Source organism: Tenrec ecaudatus, chromosome X, assembly GCF_050624435.1.
Source record: "Tenrec ecaudatus isolate mTenEca1 chromosome X, mTenEca1.hap1, whole genome shotgun sequence".
NCBI classification, from domain to species: domain Eukaryota; kingdom Metazoa; phylum Chordata; class Mammalia; order Afrosoricida; family Tenrecidae; genus Tenrec; species Tenrec ecaudatus.
Window position 1 is genome coordinate 167,999,983 of NC_134548.1, and position 18,285 is coordinate 168,018,267.

The 18,285-nt window shown below is 49.4% G+C and overlaps 1 protein-coding gene across 1 annotated transcript in view; it reads right to left on the reverse strand.

The window, feature by feature from the left end:
* MPP1 (MAGUK p55 scaffold protein 1) overlaps positions 1-17,988 on the reverse strand; it is a 33,147-nt gene extending 15,159 nt beyond the window's left edge. Inside the window, exons 1-5 of the mRNA XM_075538248.1 lie at positions 17,756-17,988; positions 6,088-6,225; positions 5,679-5,757; positions 4,091-4,176; positions 460-528 (exon numbers count right to left, since the gene is read on the reverse strand). Coding sequence (XP_075394363.1) covers positions 460-528; positions 4,091-4,176; positions 5,679-5,757; positions 6,088-6,225; positions 17,756-17,857 — 474 coding nt within the window. The 5' untranslated portion in view covers positions 17,858-17,988. The remainder of the gene's footprint in view (positions 1-459; positions 529-4,090; positions 4,177-5,678; positions 5,758-6,087; positions 6,226-17,755) is intronic.
* Positions 17,989-18,285: the final 297 nt, after the last annotated feature.

An 18,285-nucleotide genomic window follows, 5' to 3' on the forward strand; every position in this document is an offset into this window, starting at 1 on the left:
ACAATAATGGCTTGCATTTTCCCATCTGTGAATGAGGTCTTCATTTCCTTGGAGCTGTCCTCCTGCCTCTCCACCCTCTCTACACTGATAAGCCCTTCCCTCTCGCATGCGGTAAGAAGAGTCAAAGTTCTTTCTGAGCAGATCTAATACAATGATCACACCCGGACTAAGTGTCTACTGTCCGCACGGGCTTCTGCCTCAAGGCAAGTGGATCAAGCAATCTATGTGTTTCCAATTTGCATTTAAGATGTGTCTAGAGAGCATGAAGAAGAACTGCAGCGTAGAGCCAGAAACCAGTGGCTGCGTAGTATCCTGGTTTCTCACAAACATCAGGTGACTGAAGATATTTTGAACTCAGACTTGCATCTCTTTCAACCAAATCTCAAAGATCCATACTTCATCACTGGACCCCAATCCAGCCACCAGCCCAATTGGAAAAGAAAGTACAGCACCACCTACCTGTAGTACAGGAAGCCGATTTTGCTGGTTGGGAATCACTTTCAATGAGATTATTCCTTTGGTTTCTTTCTATTGAAAAAAAAAGTAAACAAAATTGTAAGAAATACTACGATTAATTTATGTATACAAGGGTAAGTAAAAAAAGTACTGCTACTAGAGGTGCCGACGGGGAGAGGTATCAGAAGGTCAAAGACAAGCAACCAAATTGATGTGAAGGGGCGTGGATGTAGTAGAGACCCCAAACCCACCTGTAAGATAATTAGACAGTCCCTCTCAGAAAGGCCACACAGACGGGATGATAAATCCAGGGTGTAGTATAACACTGATGAACCACAAAATGATCTTCTAGTTCCTTAATATTTCCTCCCCTTACTATTATGCTTTTTATTTATTTTACCTCATTGATCATGTAAGATTTGTGTATGTTCATTTGTACATTTAAGATTGTTCAGTACATGAAAGCCAAGATAGATAACCCTTCAGAAATAGTAACAGGAGCAACGGTTCCTGAGGGTACAGGAAAAGGGGGAGGGGAGGAATAGGGAGCTGATAGCATTGATGACTGTACAACCCCACTCTATGGGATCGAACAAGAGAATTGTAATGTGAATGGATATAATGGATTGTGTAAGATATGGAAAAAAAAGGGGTTCATCGGGGGTAGGGTGGGGGAGGGAGAAGATAAAGGGGAGCTGATATCAAAGAGTTCAAGCAAAAAGAAAATGTTTTGAAACAGACGGTGGTAGCAATTGTACAATACTGCTTGATGGGATTGAACCATGGAATGTTATGATATCTGTAAGAGCTCCCAACACAATGATTAAAAATAATTTTAAACAGCATTGCTACTAGGGTTCCAGTTCCTACAGGCAAGGGTTTCTTCCAGACCACATGAGCATCAACATGACTGCGTCATCAGTGGCTGACTGCAGACACGTTCTCTCAAGGGGATCTGCTGGTGGTCAGTGAAATCCAAGACCGAAGTCAGCTCAGAAGGTTATGGTAGCTGCTTTCTTGGGATTCCCAAAGGTTACTCTTGATAGATTTTCCCGAAGGACACACAGTTTATTGGGAAGAAGCTTGGAGAAAATGGAAAACCACACGGTTGAGAGAAAGGCCAGGACAGTTGCACAGTGGCTCTCTCCCCATCAAAATGTACCTGCTCATTCTCCAAGGGTGGCCAGAGGTGGCTTATGGTCACTTCAGTGGGAACCCTTCTCTCACCACCCTATGGGTCTAAGCTTTCCCCTTTACACTGTATGTTTTTAACCCCAAACTGAAAGAATGTTTAAAAGGAACACAATTGGGATCCTAGGAGGATGCCAAGCCTGCCATGCTGATGTGGTGTGAACCAAATGGTGTGAATTCTGAGGATGGCCGGCCTTTGGATGCGTTGCGATTTTTGTGTGATTGTATATGGTTGCCTTCCCTGCTTTCATTTCACTGCAAGATGGGTAAGATGAGGAAGGGTCTCTACTGAATGAAAAAAAGAAAAACAAAACAAAAACACCTCAGAGTTACTGTGTCCCTTTCAATACATAGTGACTTTAGCAGACAATGAACAGTTCCTGCAGGCTTCTACAATTGTATATCTTTAAAATAGAGTAGCTCATTTTTCTCCCAGATAGCAAACTGCTGGTAGCTACAAACTGCTGACCTTGTGGCTCATAGCTCAATGAGCAATCCACCAGGCCATCAGGATTCTTTCCCCTCTGGTGGGTCTAGGAAAGAGGGTGGAGGAATTACATGATTCCGGTGTGACTGTCAGCAGGGCTAAAGGAGATTGTCACATTGTAATTGTAGAAGGTGTAACTTAAAGTATGGGGCGGTTAAATTTTTTTGCATGTCCACGTATGAAAGAGATAATGGCTAGAAGGTCCAGAGTGTGGTCTGTGAAGTGAAATGTCTTCATATGGCTCTTCTATACATATTCCTTTTTGTAATGTTTTATAAATTTTATATCCTATGCCTGTGGTTATAATCCTAATTCGGAGGGAGTTCCCTGTTATGCTAATGGGCAGGAAAAAGTGGGAGGCATTCTGAGTTCCCATCTTACTGAAAGATGTGAATCAAGTCACTACCCTTTGCTTCTATCAAAACCATTCCTCTGTGTGTAAGAGCCATCTCCCAAGCTGGGAGAGAGACTCTCTGGACCATCAAAGAAGAAGAGCCAGGGGAGCATGTGTTAGATCCCTGCCGAAAGCGGTGAAGGCTGAGTTCAGAGGCACCAGAGGCCATGGCACAGAGACTATGGGGCAGAGCAGAGGGGCTACTGAGCCGAGGTGAGACAGTGAGGTGGAGTGGCAAGTGGACTTCCTGGCCCGCAGAGGCAGAAGCCAAGAGAACCCATGGCTATGCGACTGGAGCCCTGGAGGGAAAAGCTTGGCTGCTGCTGGCTGAGGAGAGGCGCTGCTGTGAACCAGTGACTGTATCCTTTCTGTTTACTGACCCTGACTTGTGGTGACATGTTAACTTCCCTAAGAAAGCCCCATTAAGGCAGGTATCACATGTGAGTGCTGTGTGGCCATTGAAATGGGTTCTAGAACATAATAGAAAAGTAGAGTACCACGGCAGGAATGGGTGGTGTCAGAATGGGATACAGAAGAATGTAGATATTGGCATATCTGACCTCTGCCTAATGGCAATTGGCCTTGGGTTGGTGTGGAGATGGATTCTTTTCCTTTGTGTAGCTGGAGGAGGTCAGAGAGTCTCCAAGTCTTTTTCATACAGAATAGCAAGACTTTTTTTACTTGCTGTCCTGTATGTGTGTGCAATTATTGGACAAAAGTGGAATTAGATCATATACATTAGTCAACATTGAGTCTATTTCAACTCACAGTGGCATCATGACTTGAAAACGGCAATGTGCTAAATCTATCACTGTATCCCCGCTTCTCACTCATTCTGCAATTCCTATAGGAAACGCGCCACCAGGAAAACAGGCAGGAAGTTCAAGCAAAATAGTCTTTTCAAGTGCACATGGTGCCCATAAAACAGCCCTGGGTGAAGAGAGACCGCAGTAGGTGTAAAATATGAAAAAATAACAATTTATAAATTACCAATACTTCATGTGGGAGGGAGGGGGAAAATGAAGAGCCAATACCAAGGGCTCAAGTAGAAAGGAAATATTTTGAAAATGATGATGGCAACAAATGTACAAATGTGCTTGATACAATGGATGGATGAATTGTGATAAGACCTATATGAGCCCCCAATAAAATTATTTTAAAAAAAAACCTCTCACCATATTTCACGGGATTAAAATCATATACCTTGTATCATATAGCCACAACAAAATTAAATGAGAATTCAAAATCAGAAATCCATCTGGGAAATTGCAAACTATTTGCAATTAGGCCACACAGCTCTAGAGAAGAGGCATTATCTTGAATAGCACCAAACACAATGCCCAGCACCTTGGTGTTTGACAATTTGGTGCCTGGGTTATTTGCCCCATTGCTTATGTCTACTACATGAGAACAAGAACTCTCATTACTGTCACAGAACAAATAAGTATTAGCACTGAGAAGGCAGAAATATTTGGACAGAAAATTAGGTACACTGGTAGCAATGTGGCCCAACACTTCACAGAGACAATAGAAGATGTAATCCAACATAGTAAAAGACCTACCATGGCCTTCTGGAGCTGATCAACTGAGTGATTTGTCACATTTGTACCATTGATCTCTAGGATTTCATCCCCCACGTGAAGTGAGCCTGCAACAGAATGAAACATTCATCAAGCACAAGGTGTCACTATCACCGTGACAGGCCCACTGCCCTTGAGCTGATCCTGATGCCTGGTGAGACCTTGTCTCGGGTTCCTGGGACTATGAATCCTTATGGAAGCAGACAGACTGCTTTCTTCCCTGAGAGTGGCTAGAGACTTAGAACCATGAACCTTGCACTTAGCAGCCCAAAGCCTAAGTCACAGTGCCATCCGGGCTTCTTTCCAGTCTGCTGCCATGGTTGGCATGGAGGAATTGCTCAGATGCTAATTGGTATAATAGTGGTATCTACCTCCTATGGGAGTTGTCAGCCTGTGAAAGCTGGTTTCAGCACTCCCTCAGTAGGGAAGCCACTGTCTTTGTAGCTAACTCCCACCAAAGGACTAGGCAGAAGTTTGCAAAAGTGAGGGGTTTGGGGCCCACCAAGGGAACTAATATAGCATGCTAATACTGTAAGCTCATATAAGGTCCGTGACACCCATGGAGGCGGGGGCGGGGGGCATGACAATGGAAAGAGGGTGGATGGAACTCTTAACGTGGGGATTGGTCAGTTTTGTCATCTCACTAGACTTAAAACAAGCCATTCCAGAAGCAGAAAGGGAGTAGTATTTCACTACCATTTACAAAAAAAGCCAGGAATGAAGCGGATCCTTTGGACCCTGAGATCCCTGTGTTGAATGAGCCTCCTTAATCCAAGAGATGAAGATCTGTGACTGCACAGAAATGGTTGAGAAGGAGTGAGGGGATTTGCACTGGGAGGCTTGCTTTCAGAGTGGGGTACTGGGTACTTGTCTAGTGCGCTCGTTTTGGCAGCCCACAGAGTGAGAGTTGAGACCTTCAGGCTGAGGCTTACTGGTGCAGTGGAGAACCTTTCTGCCATTTATCAGCAGAGCTTAAAGGGTTGTATAACATTGTTCTGGAACAGGGCAGAGGTCAAGTTGCCAACTGGCTAAGAAGCTGAGGCCCGAGAGAGACATGCCTATAGGCATGGCTGACAAGAGGCTGGGTTGACTAAAGAATTGTATCCTGAGTTTCTGATCTTGAATCTGGTAACCTAATAAACTCCATTATGGTAAGTACAGGCTGGGCATTCTGTGAAGCCACTGCAATAGATGATGAAACCCAGGGAGTGAGGGTCAGCTTCGGGAAAGAAGGTTGGACGCATGCCTAACCTCCACCTTCTAGGAATCGGCCTTGAGCTAACAGGGAGTTTGAGACTCCTCCTCCTCACACCAGGGACTCCAAACCCTCAGCCATCAGGTCAAGGGCACCTCACAATGATGTTACAGGACAGAGTAGAACTACCCTTCTGGGTTTCTAAGGCTGCAAATCTTACAGAAGCAGACTGCCACATCTTTCTCCCATGGAATGGCTGGTGGCTTTGACCTTCCCACCTTTTGGTTAGCTTAGCACTGTACCTCCAGGGTTCCTCCCACCCAGCTGAACAGGGAATGAGTGATACATCTCTGAACAGGAGCCCCTGCAAAGTACCTTGTCTGTGAATCATGCCTCCATGCAGGATCCTTGCCACCGTGCAGGACTGTTTTTCATTCAGCTTCAGAGTGATTCCCTGAAATTGACAATGGAACAGCAAGCTTTAGTTTAAGCTCTTTTCCCAAGTATCTTTGATAGTGATTTTGTTTTGTTTATTTTTTAGGAGACTACAAGATTTTATTCGGCCTACTCATCAAAAGAAAAGGGGGCTGGGAAAGGGACAAACAAGGCAGTGCTGTCTGACTGAACCCTTCTCTGACTTCTCACCCCAGGGGCATTCTCAACTAGCATGGGGAGGAGCAGACACCGAGACTCCATTGCTTCCCAAGTTCCCTGTATAGCTGCTTTCTTTCATTGCCTCTCGGGCCCAAGGACTTGGTGGATCAGGATAAAGCAGTGCGGTTACCATGGGCTCCTCGGTGACCTTCTCAAACTGTATGATGCGCACTTTCCGCATCTCCTGCCCCTGGCCAGGGCTGTCTGGGGCAGCAGCCCCATTGGAGTACATGTCCTCAGTCACAGCATTCAGCTGGCGTGCCGCTGTCTGTCGAGACAAAACAATAGCAATGTCCGGCACAGGAAAGAATGGCGGAAATCCACGGGGGTCTGCAAACCCACAGGGATTTCCCAAGTTTGCCACCCCGTGCTCTTTTCCTTGTGTGTGCTATTGACATTTGTCAAACTGCCTTCGTTGCCGTTGTTCAGCATGTACACAGCAAAACACTTCTCAATCCAAAAGTTTCTACGTGGACCATTTAGTGACACTGATCAGAAAGTGTGTGTGGGGGGGTGGGGGACGGGGGACGGGGTAGAGAGCTGAATGTCAAATTCTCATGGGCTCCAGACTTTCTAGAGCCCTGGAGGCCGGACAGGCTCCTGAAATGGTTGCCTGGTGACAGCCAAGGATGTTCTTTGGGTTGTGCCACCATCTCACCCTCCTCGGCTGAGGTGTTCCTCCTCCAGTGTCATCAGCTCCCTGCCTCCTAAGGCTCTCATCCAATCTGTCAAGCTGCCAGCAGTTGGATTCCATCTAGATAGTTCTCAAGAGAGCTGAAGGAAACGCCATTGATTTGGTTAGGCTAGCTACTGTTTGGTTGTAAGATGACTTCAGGGCATACTTTTGGTTTCAAGTTTAAAGATGATCCCAGGGTAATCATTTTAGGGACTCATCCAGCCACCAGAAAGCCTGGAGAAATAAGACTTTTTACTGCCCCACCCCACCCTTAGCACTCTTTCCAAATAGTGAGCAAAGGGAGCCAGGCACCATCCAATTCTGCGGGTCTCATGACAAAGGAGGCATTTGTTCCTGGAGGCAGTGAGTCACACATCTTACTTCCTCCTCCTATGCCTGGCTCTGCGTCATTCCAGACTGCTGCAGGCAGAGTGAGGGCTGGCCACAGCTCTGAAGCCCTCAGGAACTGGGCCACGAACCAGGAGGTGGCAGCACTTACTGCAGTTGTAAGCCAATTCGCGAAGCCATGACTAAAGAACGCAACCCCAGGGGATGTTGGCTGTATAGGAGCGGCCCCAGCAGGCAATCTTGTTACTATCTGGTCCGTGTTGGGAATTTATTAGACAACTTTTGCCAAGTTAACTTATTCAGGTATACAGTTTATTGACAGGATTTATAATAACGGGCTGGGCAACTCTGCCCTTAATCAATATGCTAGTAGTCATCATCCTCTTTTTTTTTTTTTATTCTAATAAGTCATTTTATTGGGGGCTCTTACAGCTCTTATAACAATCCAAACATGTTATGTCAAGCACATTTGTACATCACATTTGTACAGCATCATTTCCAAAACATTTTCTTTCTGCTTGAGCCCTTGGTATCAGCTTTTTCCCCCTCCCACCCTCATGAATCCTTGATAATTTTTATTTTCATATCTTACACCCTCCACTGTCTCCCTTCATCCATGTTTTTGTTGTTCGTCCCTTGGTGGAAGGGGGGGTGAGTGTTGTACATCGATCATCGAGATCAGTTCCCCCTTTCTCCCCCCACCTACCCTTACCCTCATGGTTCGCTACTTACATTATTGGTCCTGAGGGGCTTATCTGTGCTGGATTCTGTGTGTAGAGAGCTCGTATCTGTACCAGTGTACACGCTCTGGTCTAGCTAGATTTGTAAAGTAGAACTGGGCTCATGATAGTGTGTGGGGGGAATGCATTAAAGAACTAGAGCAGTGGTTCTCAACCTGTGAGTCGTGACCCCTTTGGGAGTCAAATGACCCTTTCACAGAGGTCGAATGATTCAAAACAGTAGCAAAATGAGTTATGAAGTAGCAACAAACATGACTTTATGGTTGGAAGGTTCACCACAACATGAGGAACTGTATCAAAGGGTCCTGGCATGAGGAAGGTTGGGAACCACTGGACCAGAGGAATGTTGTGTGCTTTTTCGGCGTGCTATCCTGCACCCGGGCTGGCTCCCCCTTCCTCGAGCATTTAGAAGGCTCATTTGCAGCATCAGGGGCCATTCTCCAGCCTCACATCCGAAGTTCACAGCCTGTCCCTCTGGGACCGTTTCTTTCCTAAAAGGAAGTGACCACGGTAATCTATTTCACCAGGTGGTTGAGGTTGCTGTTGTTAGTTGCCATCCGGTCGGTTCTGACCCACAACAACCAGATGGACGCACAAGAGAACAAAAGGCAGGCGGGCCGGCGCCATCCTCACCATCGTTCCTATACCCGAGCCAGTGTGGCTGCCGTGGTGTCACCGTCTCCCTGCGGCCCTCCTCTGCTCCCTGCCCAGCCACTTGCCCAAGCACGATGGCTTCTCCGGGGGCTGGTCTCTCCTGACATCCTGCCCGAAGTACAAGATTCGTCTCTGCATCCTTGCCTGCAAGGGGCACTCTGGGTTCCTTATTTCGAGGCGGATCGTGTGTCCTTTGAGCAGTCCACGTTTCTGTCCACCTTCTACAGCAGCACTCTCCAGACGCGTGGCCGCTTCCTGGGCCTTCCTTATTCAGTGCCCGACTCCCACGGCCTAGGAAGCCGGGCGATGCCGGGGCGAGCGCCAGGGCCGCTCTCGGAAAGGCTCCCTTCACCTCCGTGCCGGCTCCAGCCCGGCCCGACCTCACCTCGGCGCCCACCGCTCCCCGGACGGACGCCGCTGAAGGCCGGGCCGGGCGGCAGGGCCTCGGGAGCTAGTCATCATCCTCTTAATGAAACTTTTCTTCATGTCCCAAATACCAATGACCCAAAGTGCATGTTCTCAATCACTGTGGTTGCTGGTACAGAGATAACAGATCTCTGGAGAGGCTGTGGTTCTGGCTCACGGTGGCAGACTGAACACTGAGAATTTACTCTCCCTTCTAGAATAAGGGATGGGTGAGGCAAAAAAGGCACAAAAATTTAAAAAACAGAAGTAGGAGGCTGAAGAGAATATAGGAGAGGGTCATCAGAGGCTGAGTGGGTTCCATGACTTTCTAGAAGACAGAATGTGCACAGAAGACAGGAAGCAGGAAGAAAGGTCAGGTCAGTGCATCTGGCCCAGGACTTCCCCAGTGACATCTGTTGATGTCTCACTGGCCACAAAGCCATGCCAACCAGCAAAAGGGGTGCCTGCCATCCCACACCATACCAGGAATCTAGGAGAGAGGGAGGTGTTGGGAAGGCAACTGACAGTGCCTGACGTTCTAATACTAGGGAAGCCATTTACTGATTTTCATGGTTTGGGAACGTCCCTATAGACAAAGGTCAAGTCTAGGTCAAGAACAGATTGCAAATGTGAGCCTGCAGGCAATACCACAGTGCATATCCAGCAAATGAAGGCAAGGGATCATTGAGCTTGTCACCTTAGTGGGGGTGGGGGGGGGGAGAGGCAGATTGACAGGTACTATCTGTAGTGGATGCAGAATCAATGAAGAATGAAATACAAGGGCAGGAATCTGAGAAGCTCGAGCCTGGCAGGGACGGCTGCCCTGCAGATGGCCACGGGCTCACCCTGGTATGGAGGCTGCGTGCCAGCTGCCAAATGATGCTGCACCTGCGGTGCTCTTCGATGACACCAAAGGCTTCTCACATGGCCCAGGTCTTTTCCACTACACTCACTTCGGGACAAGCTGCCTGCTTACAAACCAAGTAAAGAACTGCTAGCAAGAAGAATGAAGTGAGTAGACTTGGTCTACCCGGGTTTAAGACACAACATGGGCAAGACCGACAGGGCTGTTTGAAACAATAGAACTGTCTGTCGATCAAGGGAGCCGAAAAGAGAACCCAGAAATAGGCCCACACGAAGAAACCCAAGGGATTGCTTTTTCAAGCCCTAGAGTCTCACACGTCACAGAGAAATCAAATCCACAAATGAAACAGGAAACAGAAATCTGCTAGGGGAAAACCAGGAATTCTTCAGGGTTGAGGGGCTAGGCACAGAGTATGTGGACTTGACACCACGAGACTAACAGGGGTGGGGTGGGAGTGGAAATCACTAGCTGAAACGGCAGCCCTGGGAAAGCTCAGTTATGAGGAAGAAAAGCCATACAAACAACAGACTAGCATCTGAATCTATCAATACATTTCAAAACACCATGAAACCTTCACAACAAAAATCCCACTGATGATCCTGTTAGAAAATGAGCAATAGCTGTGTGCGTACCTTTCACCATGGAAGAACCCCCGAAAGAGATGTCCTGCCCATACCCTCACACATCAGGCAAAATGCACACCAGAGCCACCCTGCAGTGTGGTACACACACCCATTCCCAGCCCACTCCAACAAGGGCCCATGGCAAACGTGGCCTAGGATGCACAGCGACCCGGTCACTCGCACACTGCTGGCCAGGACACACTGGAAAGCCAGCTGGCCTCTTCTTTTTAGAGGTAGCCAAGCGATCACGAGACAAACAGAGAGGCGGCAAGCTCTGCATAAATGTTCATCGCCATGTTTGGCAGAACAGTCCCAAAAGGGAAAGAGCCCAGATGTCCTTCGGTAAGGGAATGGCTACACAAGCCAGAGGAGCATGGAATCTTGCTCCACCATAAAAAGGAAGAGAAAACAAGACAAAATCCAAAAACTATTGATAGGTCACCTGAATCAGCCTGCAGGAAATTTGGCCAAGTGGAAAAAATAGCCGAAGGCACACCTGCCTGTGTTATGTATGGATGTATATGTAGATGATCTGATTTTATTTGGGTTCCATTCTTTAAATGGCAAAGTTATAGAGATGGGAAATAAATTTGTTGCTGCCTAGAGTTAGGGAACTTCGGGTGGGAATGTTCAGGTGCACACAGAAACGGCATCACAGCAATGCCAATGTCTCATTTTTGACATCATGCGATCCCTGCACTCCTACTTTACATACAAAAATAAATGACATGGCTGGCATGTCACCCAAGAACTGTAAGTAAGAGAACTTTGTACCAGAGGCTGGGTACGCACAACTGACTGTCAAGAAAGAAGCACAGACAGCATTGACTTGAAGGCAGTTGATTCCCAATCATGTTTTGGAATGGGACTGTTAGTGAGACCGCACGGTTCTTTCAGTCACTGCCGGTGGTGGCCTGGGGCCCAGTGGCTGAAACTCCGAAAGGACTCTTTGAAGTCGTGTGAAAGAATGATGAGCTCAAATAAATTTCTGGCCTCCAGTGTGGAATCAGAGTCAGGACTTGCCCTAAAAATCTCTACTTTGGGGAATCATGTTGTTCATAAAGTGGAACAGTGACCCCAGACGTGAATTTTGTGTCTCGGTATGTACAATAATATACAGCTGGTCATAAAGCCTAAAGACACAGAGCATATTAGTTTATCATGTGTCCTCATGGACCACCCAAAACTTACCAATTCACCTTTCCTTACATTGAGTCACCCTGACTTCCAGACTTGGAGGCCACCCTGCCTACCACTTGAAGGAATGACAGATGGATAACAACTTGAACTTTGAACGGGGGAGAAACCTACATGCAATGTTATCATGCATTTATAGTGTGCCTAGGAAGATAAACTGATACTCTGGCCTCAGATTTTTCTTATTCAGCTATATTACCAAGACTACTTTTAGCATGTCAGCCTTTAAATGAAGGACTCAGCAAAGCTACCCAGAGGCGGAACAAATTCCTGCCAGAAAAGTTCAAGAGTTTCTCTCCCAAAGGTTGGCCTGCCAAATGTGCTTATCCAGGCAGCCCTTCCCCATCATGATGACTAAGAGTCACTATCAGACCCACCCAGAAGTTGGAATGATGACTAAGAAAAACTGAAACTCCCGATGTGGCAACTCAAGACCCAGCCCACACTAGGATAGCTTCCCAAAGCAAAGTGCAACTCATCAGCCACAAAGGTGGCCCCGAGCCACCCTGTCTGTGGAGACCCTCCACCCTCTGCCCTCTGGACAGACACGGGGTTTCTAGGAAAGTACAGGAAAATGGAATGCAAAGAAAACTTTTCCGTGAATGGCTTGAAGGGTTTCTTCAGGCAAGTTCTCTTGGGCCTACACTTGGTTTAGTCTTGTTTGGGGTGGGGGTGGGGGCTTCATAAAGGGAAGGGGTCCAATCCAAACTGTGGGCTCCAGGGGGATCTGCTAGGCCAATTCAATTCAGGACAGAACGTTACAGCAACGTTTTCCTCCTCTCCAAAGGACAACAATATTGTGGAGGTTTGTTAGGACAAAGTTTTGTTTTGTTGTTCCCAAAACCATTTTATTAGGAGTTAATGCAGACATCACGTTGTTCCATCTTTCAATCACATCAAGCAGTATTGTACAATTGCTACCATAATCCGTTTTCAGAACATTGAAAACTGCACAATTGAGACGAAGGCCAGGGCTGTCCCACACAGGAACCAAGGACCGCCCTCGGAGAACTCATCCACCCACAGCCCTGCGCGTATCCCTTCAGACAGCTTCTCAGGCTCAAAACTCACAGGACATTGAAGAGGAATATGACCAGAGCCCACCGGGCATGACCAAACTGATCTTCAACATGATGTAAATTGATGAGCATGGAATTCTGGAAAGAGCTAGTGCGATGGAAACACCATCTTCAGAAAGAACAGCTGGAAAATGAATAACCAAGTTAGTGCTTCGGCTGTGCGATCCAGAGGGTGGGAAAGACGAGTGTAGAGGACCTCGGTCCCCAAGTCAAGTTGAAGACCACCTCAGACTACACTCAGAGAGAGCCCCCTCCATGGCTGTTGGCTGCTTTCTTCAAAACAGGCCCAGTACTTCTCGGAGTGGTGGCGGAGGGGGGGGGGGGGGGGGCGGGGTGCTGTCTGCAAGGAGCGAAGGCTCAGAATTCAGACAGAAGTTTTGTCTGATTAGGTTGCCATGTGGTCTTTGTGCCCAAGCTGGCTCAAACGGGGCTCGGTAAATGGGGCAGGGATTTGCCTTTGACTCAGGACAGCTAATTTAGCCTGTCTCCTCATCCACGCACAGATGCCCGGGCTTCCTTCCACAGCCCTCAGGGCCCTGTCGGCACTAGAGAGTTCTACTGCTTGCTTTGCCCCCTGCCCCACCCGCCCCAAAGGGGGCCTGGTGGTGGAATGGGGTATAAGTTGGGTGGCAATCCAAAAGGTCAGCTGTTTGAAACCACCAGCTGCCCTGCGGGAGACGCTCACAAAGGGTTACAGTCTGAGAAGCCCTAGAGGGTAGCTGTGCGTCAGCCTCAACTGGACCGAGGAGAGTTGAGTGGGGTGTATTGGCGCCCCCAGCTGGGATGTAAGTCCCACCCAGGGACCTTTGTCTCCTTGACTCACCCATGGACTCAAGCTCTAAGAGGAGCTTGCGCAATAGTTCTTGAAGGCCGAGCTCAGGCCCCTGGCGTTTGAGTCACCACCAAGCTTAACAAGAAAGGCCTGGGGGACAACCTCCACCATGCTATCCTCTCAAAACCCCTACCCTCTCCGCCAGTGGACAGGCAGGCCCGGGTCTGGGACAACTGCTGCAGAAAGCAGGGTGGAAACGGCTCTCACTAAAGCAGGCCTGGCCAGATTCCGAGAGAACTGGAGACTCCGTGACTGGCCTTGGCTCTGTAGCCTCTTGGCCTCAGAGAGGACAAGTGACTGGTGTGGACAGCCCAGGTTCAGAAAGCCCCTCAGGAGGAAACATCTGCAGCAGGTTCAAAGGGCAGAGGCTGCTGCTCAGCGGAAGCTGGAATTGAACAGGAGATGAAAAACAAGCTTGGCAGGGGGTGGGGAGGGGGGGTGTCAGGCAGCACCAGCGAGTCAAATCCACTTTCTCATCCAAACAACTAGCTCCGGAGCTACTGAAAGGGCAGCTGGGAAAGAACAAACATTTGTGCGGCTTCTCAGTGTGGGGAAAGCAATGCAAGGGCTCCAAGAAAGCCCCCTGAGGTGCTGGCTGGGAAGGTGGGCACTGACTGAAAGAGCTGGGGTTTCCGGCCCTCGCCCTCGATCAGTCCAAACTGCAGGGCCCTCATCTCTTGTACACACTCAGTTCCCCCACCCACCAGCCCAGAGCCCAGGGCCCAGGGCCCAGGCAAACAGGAAACCAGAGACCGACTTGGGAGCCCAAGGGCCCGCGGAGGGGGCGGGGCCACTGCTTCCTCCGTGCACTGGGGCCCAGTGAGTCCCCCACCCCAGCCGCTGGATTCACAGTGTTCACTTGGGGTGGGGGGGAACCCGCAGGGAACTCTGGGCAAGCAGCCTAGCCGGGAAGTGGGAATCTCAGGGGGCAGCGCGCCCTGGGCTTGAGAAGCTGCCATGCCAGTGGCAGATACAGAGGCGAGTCCAATCCATGGAGAAAATAAGGCTCCAGAGCCTGGCCAGGGCCCGGGGGTTACTGGTGGTCTGCTAACTTCCAGGCGAGGGAGAAAGACAGGCTTTTTACTCCCATAAGGATTTGTTTTACAGTCTCAGAAACCCACGGGGATAGCGCGACCCTGCTCTTACAGAGGGTCTCTAAGTGTCAGCATCAGCTCCCTGGCAGCGAGTTTGGGTTCTTGGGTTATTTTAGTGGAAAGGGCTCACCATTGTAAGTAAGTGGTGGCAGAATCCACTTGATGCCAACAAACAATAATAGCAAGCAGGAAAAACACTCCATGTGAAGAAAGCTGGATCGTCTCCCTAATTCCAAGGATTTTCGTCCTCTGCCCTACCCTGGCCTTCCTTCTGCTCCCCCAGGCTATTTATTTTTCCTCGCTCCACTCGACCACACCACACACTCGCACGTGTGCCCACTCCCCAGCAGCAGCTAAAGGTTAGAGCAATCCCTGCTCCCGATGGAAGTCTGGAATCGAGGAATGCCACCTCCTCCCAGTTCTAGTTCTAAGACATGATTCTCAAGGGAGACGGAGTATGTTGCCCTCCTGGGCGCATCTGACAATGTCTGGCATCATTTTTATTTCATAAAGTGTGTGTGTGTGTGTGTGTGTGTGTCATATTTCATAAGACAGACTTATCCAGACCAAAATGCCAACTGGGAAACTAAGATATCTGGGACTTGATCCTGACCAAAAAAAATTATATTCCTGATATTTAGTTAAGTGTCTTGTTTAAGTAGAATAGAGCATTAAAAAAAGGTTAACTTATCTTCTCTAGCTTCAATAGTAAACCGAAGTTATATGACAAAATTCAATCAGCCAGAATAAAGTCTGACTTTATCTGTAAGGTAGTAAATAAAACAATTCCCTGGAAGTGAAGGGCCGGGGAGCAGGCTGAGCTGCCACACCATATACTGGGTAAAACAGATAAAGGGGTAAGTCATGTGAAAATTAGATTTATTCTTCTACAGTAATTTCTGTTAAACGAGAACCTATACACGGAAATACATCCTCCTCAAATGAAGCAACAAAATGGATGCAAGTCTGGGTTGGGTTTCTCTTCTCAGTCGCACAAATGACCAGCCAATCCTCTAGTTTAGCTGGAAGGACCCGGGACCCTGAATAGCTCCAGGAATCTTGAAGAAAAAGCATTAAAACATACTATAAAGCTCCAGCAACTAAAATGGCCTGGTACTGGTATAATATTAGACATGTAAATTAACAGAATGGCATTAAGAGGCCAGAAATAAAGATATACATCAATGACTGCCTGATTTTCAGCAAGGGCACTAAGTCCATTCAAGATGGGAAAGAAAAGTCATACAAATGGTGCTGACAGAGTTGGATTTCCACATGCAGAAAAGCAAACGAAGATCCCTGCCTCACATTATACATGAAAACCAACTCCAAATGGATCTAGGACTTCAATGTGAAAAACAAACCCCTTACTGTTCTCAGGAGAAAATGTAGAGTGAGGTCACAGGCCATAGCTATAGCCACAAATCAAATGCTTTTGCTCATCAAAAGACTTTGTCAACAAAGTGTAAAGAGAGGAATTTTGGGGAACCATCTACCTGGCAAAAGGTCTCTCCCCTGCAAGGCTGCTAGGTTGGTCAGAAGGACCAAGTGGCTCACCATTGTGCCAGTGTGGTTCCTCTCATTAACGTTACCCAAACCCAAAACCCTTGCCATCAAGTCCACTCTGACTCCTGGCAACCCTGTACAGCATCAAGTAGCCGCATCTTGTCCCCCTCAAAATTGCTAGGGGGTTAACCCAGTACTGGACCCAGTGTGCTACCAGAGCCCTCAAACCACACAGGGATCCCATTCTACTCCCGTTAGAATAGCGATGGCCATCAAAATGGACAACATAAGGTGTTAGGAAGGCGAACCGGTCACAGCCATGATGGAAAGCAGTTTGGCAGTTCCTCAACCCCATGGCCAGGGAACTGTTGTGTGACTCAGCAATTGCTATCCCAGTGACCCACCCACAAGGGAAGGCGGGCACATAATCAGCACCTGCACACCCACACTCACTCTAGCTATTCAACAGCTGGATGGATCCGCAAATGCGAAGCAGTACCTGCAATACGAGGACCCTTAGGGAGCCCCTTAGGGAGCTTCTGAAGTCCGCCACATGCACGGGCTTGGAAAGCAGTATGCTGAGCACAGCATGTTGCTTGCAAAAGAACAGGTATCTCACTCGCACGAAATCAGCAAATATATCATAGCCTTGGATTATGAGTGGTTACCGGTGCTGGCAGGGAGGGGGAAATGCTTAAACTTTGTCTTCTGGAGACACCAGGTTCATGTGAATGGTGGTGGAACAATCTGGTAAAGGAGAGGGCAGATGGTTGTATAATTTGAGGAATGTAATCAATGTCCCTGAATTATGTATGTACAATTTGTTGAATTGAAAAGAAAAAATAAGCTCAAGTTTGGTTCACCAAGAGCTCTTGGGGGAAAAAAAGTGTACATTCAAGCTTCTGGGAAATCAGGTCAGACCCTAATTCCCACCACACACATGACTTTCAATTTTGTCATGTCATCTGTGTAACAGAGGCGCTGTCTGCTCAATCAGTCCCTCACTGCAGCCCAGGCAACCATGACTTGCAATGATAGTCGGGGGTGAACTTTGAACCCCAGAAGGCAAACCTACATAGTGTGCATGAGAGGTGCCCGGTGAAGTAGTGAGCCAGACGGCTGGACTTTGGTTCTCAAGCCCTGAAAGCTAGCTCCAGTTCTGAGGCTTAGATTTTTCCCTTGAGCTCATTCCAGGGAGCCCCTCCTCTGTGTGCTTACCTCCCGTTCCTGCTTCTTCATCCGTGAAATCACAGTGTCCACCTCTCCAGTCATTAAGTAAGCAAACAGTGGTGAGGCTTCACTCAGGCAAGCACTTCAACTAAATGGAGTGGCGGAGTGGAGTGTGACAGGGCCTGCCTTGGCGGCCGCACAGTCAGGGAAGCTCCGGGCCTGGAGTGACACTAGGCTTCTGAGGCTGGGTCATCCAAAACAACACAGCTTCGCCCTGGTTCCCTATGTGTCTGTCTCTGTGTGTCCTCTCTCTGGACAATGAAATGCGGCCACTGAGTGGCAGCCACTTCCCTGAACTACAGGAGACACTGGAGAGCGGATCTTGGTCTTGGAAGCCACTGGCTTGGGCAGGAGCAGGGCGAGGCTGGCAGCTGCTCACCAGCCGTCCAGGGGGCTGGGGGCAGCTGTCCACCCACTCGCACGAGAGCCCGAAGTTGGCGCTTCCCATCCTGTCCGGCGGCCATCCAGAACTTTGCAGTGCCAGTGCCCGGCCTGCGGGGCTGGCCCGGCCGCCGCCGCCCCCGCCTCCCGCGCCCCGCGCCCGCTCACCTCTGGCTCGCTGCGCTTCTGCAGCAAGTGCTCCAGGTACAGGTCAGAAAGCGCCGTGCGCATGCCGCCCCCGCCCTCGCCCTCGCTCGCCTTCAGCGTCATCTCGCCGAGCCAGGGGGGGATCGCGGGGCGCGGGGACGCCGAGCCGGCAGCGCGCGAGCGCGAGAGCTGCAGGGCCCGTGGGCGGCGGAGGCGGAGAAAGCGCGGGGACGCTGCACGGCTGGGCCTTCACCTCCCCGCAGGCTGCGCGCGGGGCGGAGCTCCCGGGCCCCCGCCCACAGCTCGCCCCGCCCCGCCCCCGCCCCGGCGGGGGGCGGCCGGGGAGAAGCCTGGGCCGCCTGAGCAGTAGTTAATATGGCCTGGCGGTTGTCGGGTCCTGGGGGAGAGGGGGGAAGGCGACCAGCCCCCCCGCCCAGTCCCCGCTGGGCTCCCTAAGCACGCGTCCCAGCCCAGTTGCCGCGCCCCTACATCCCCACCTGGCTCAAAGGTCCCTTGGCAAGCCCTACCGGTGGCGGCGCAGTCCAGACCCA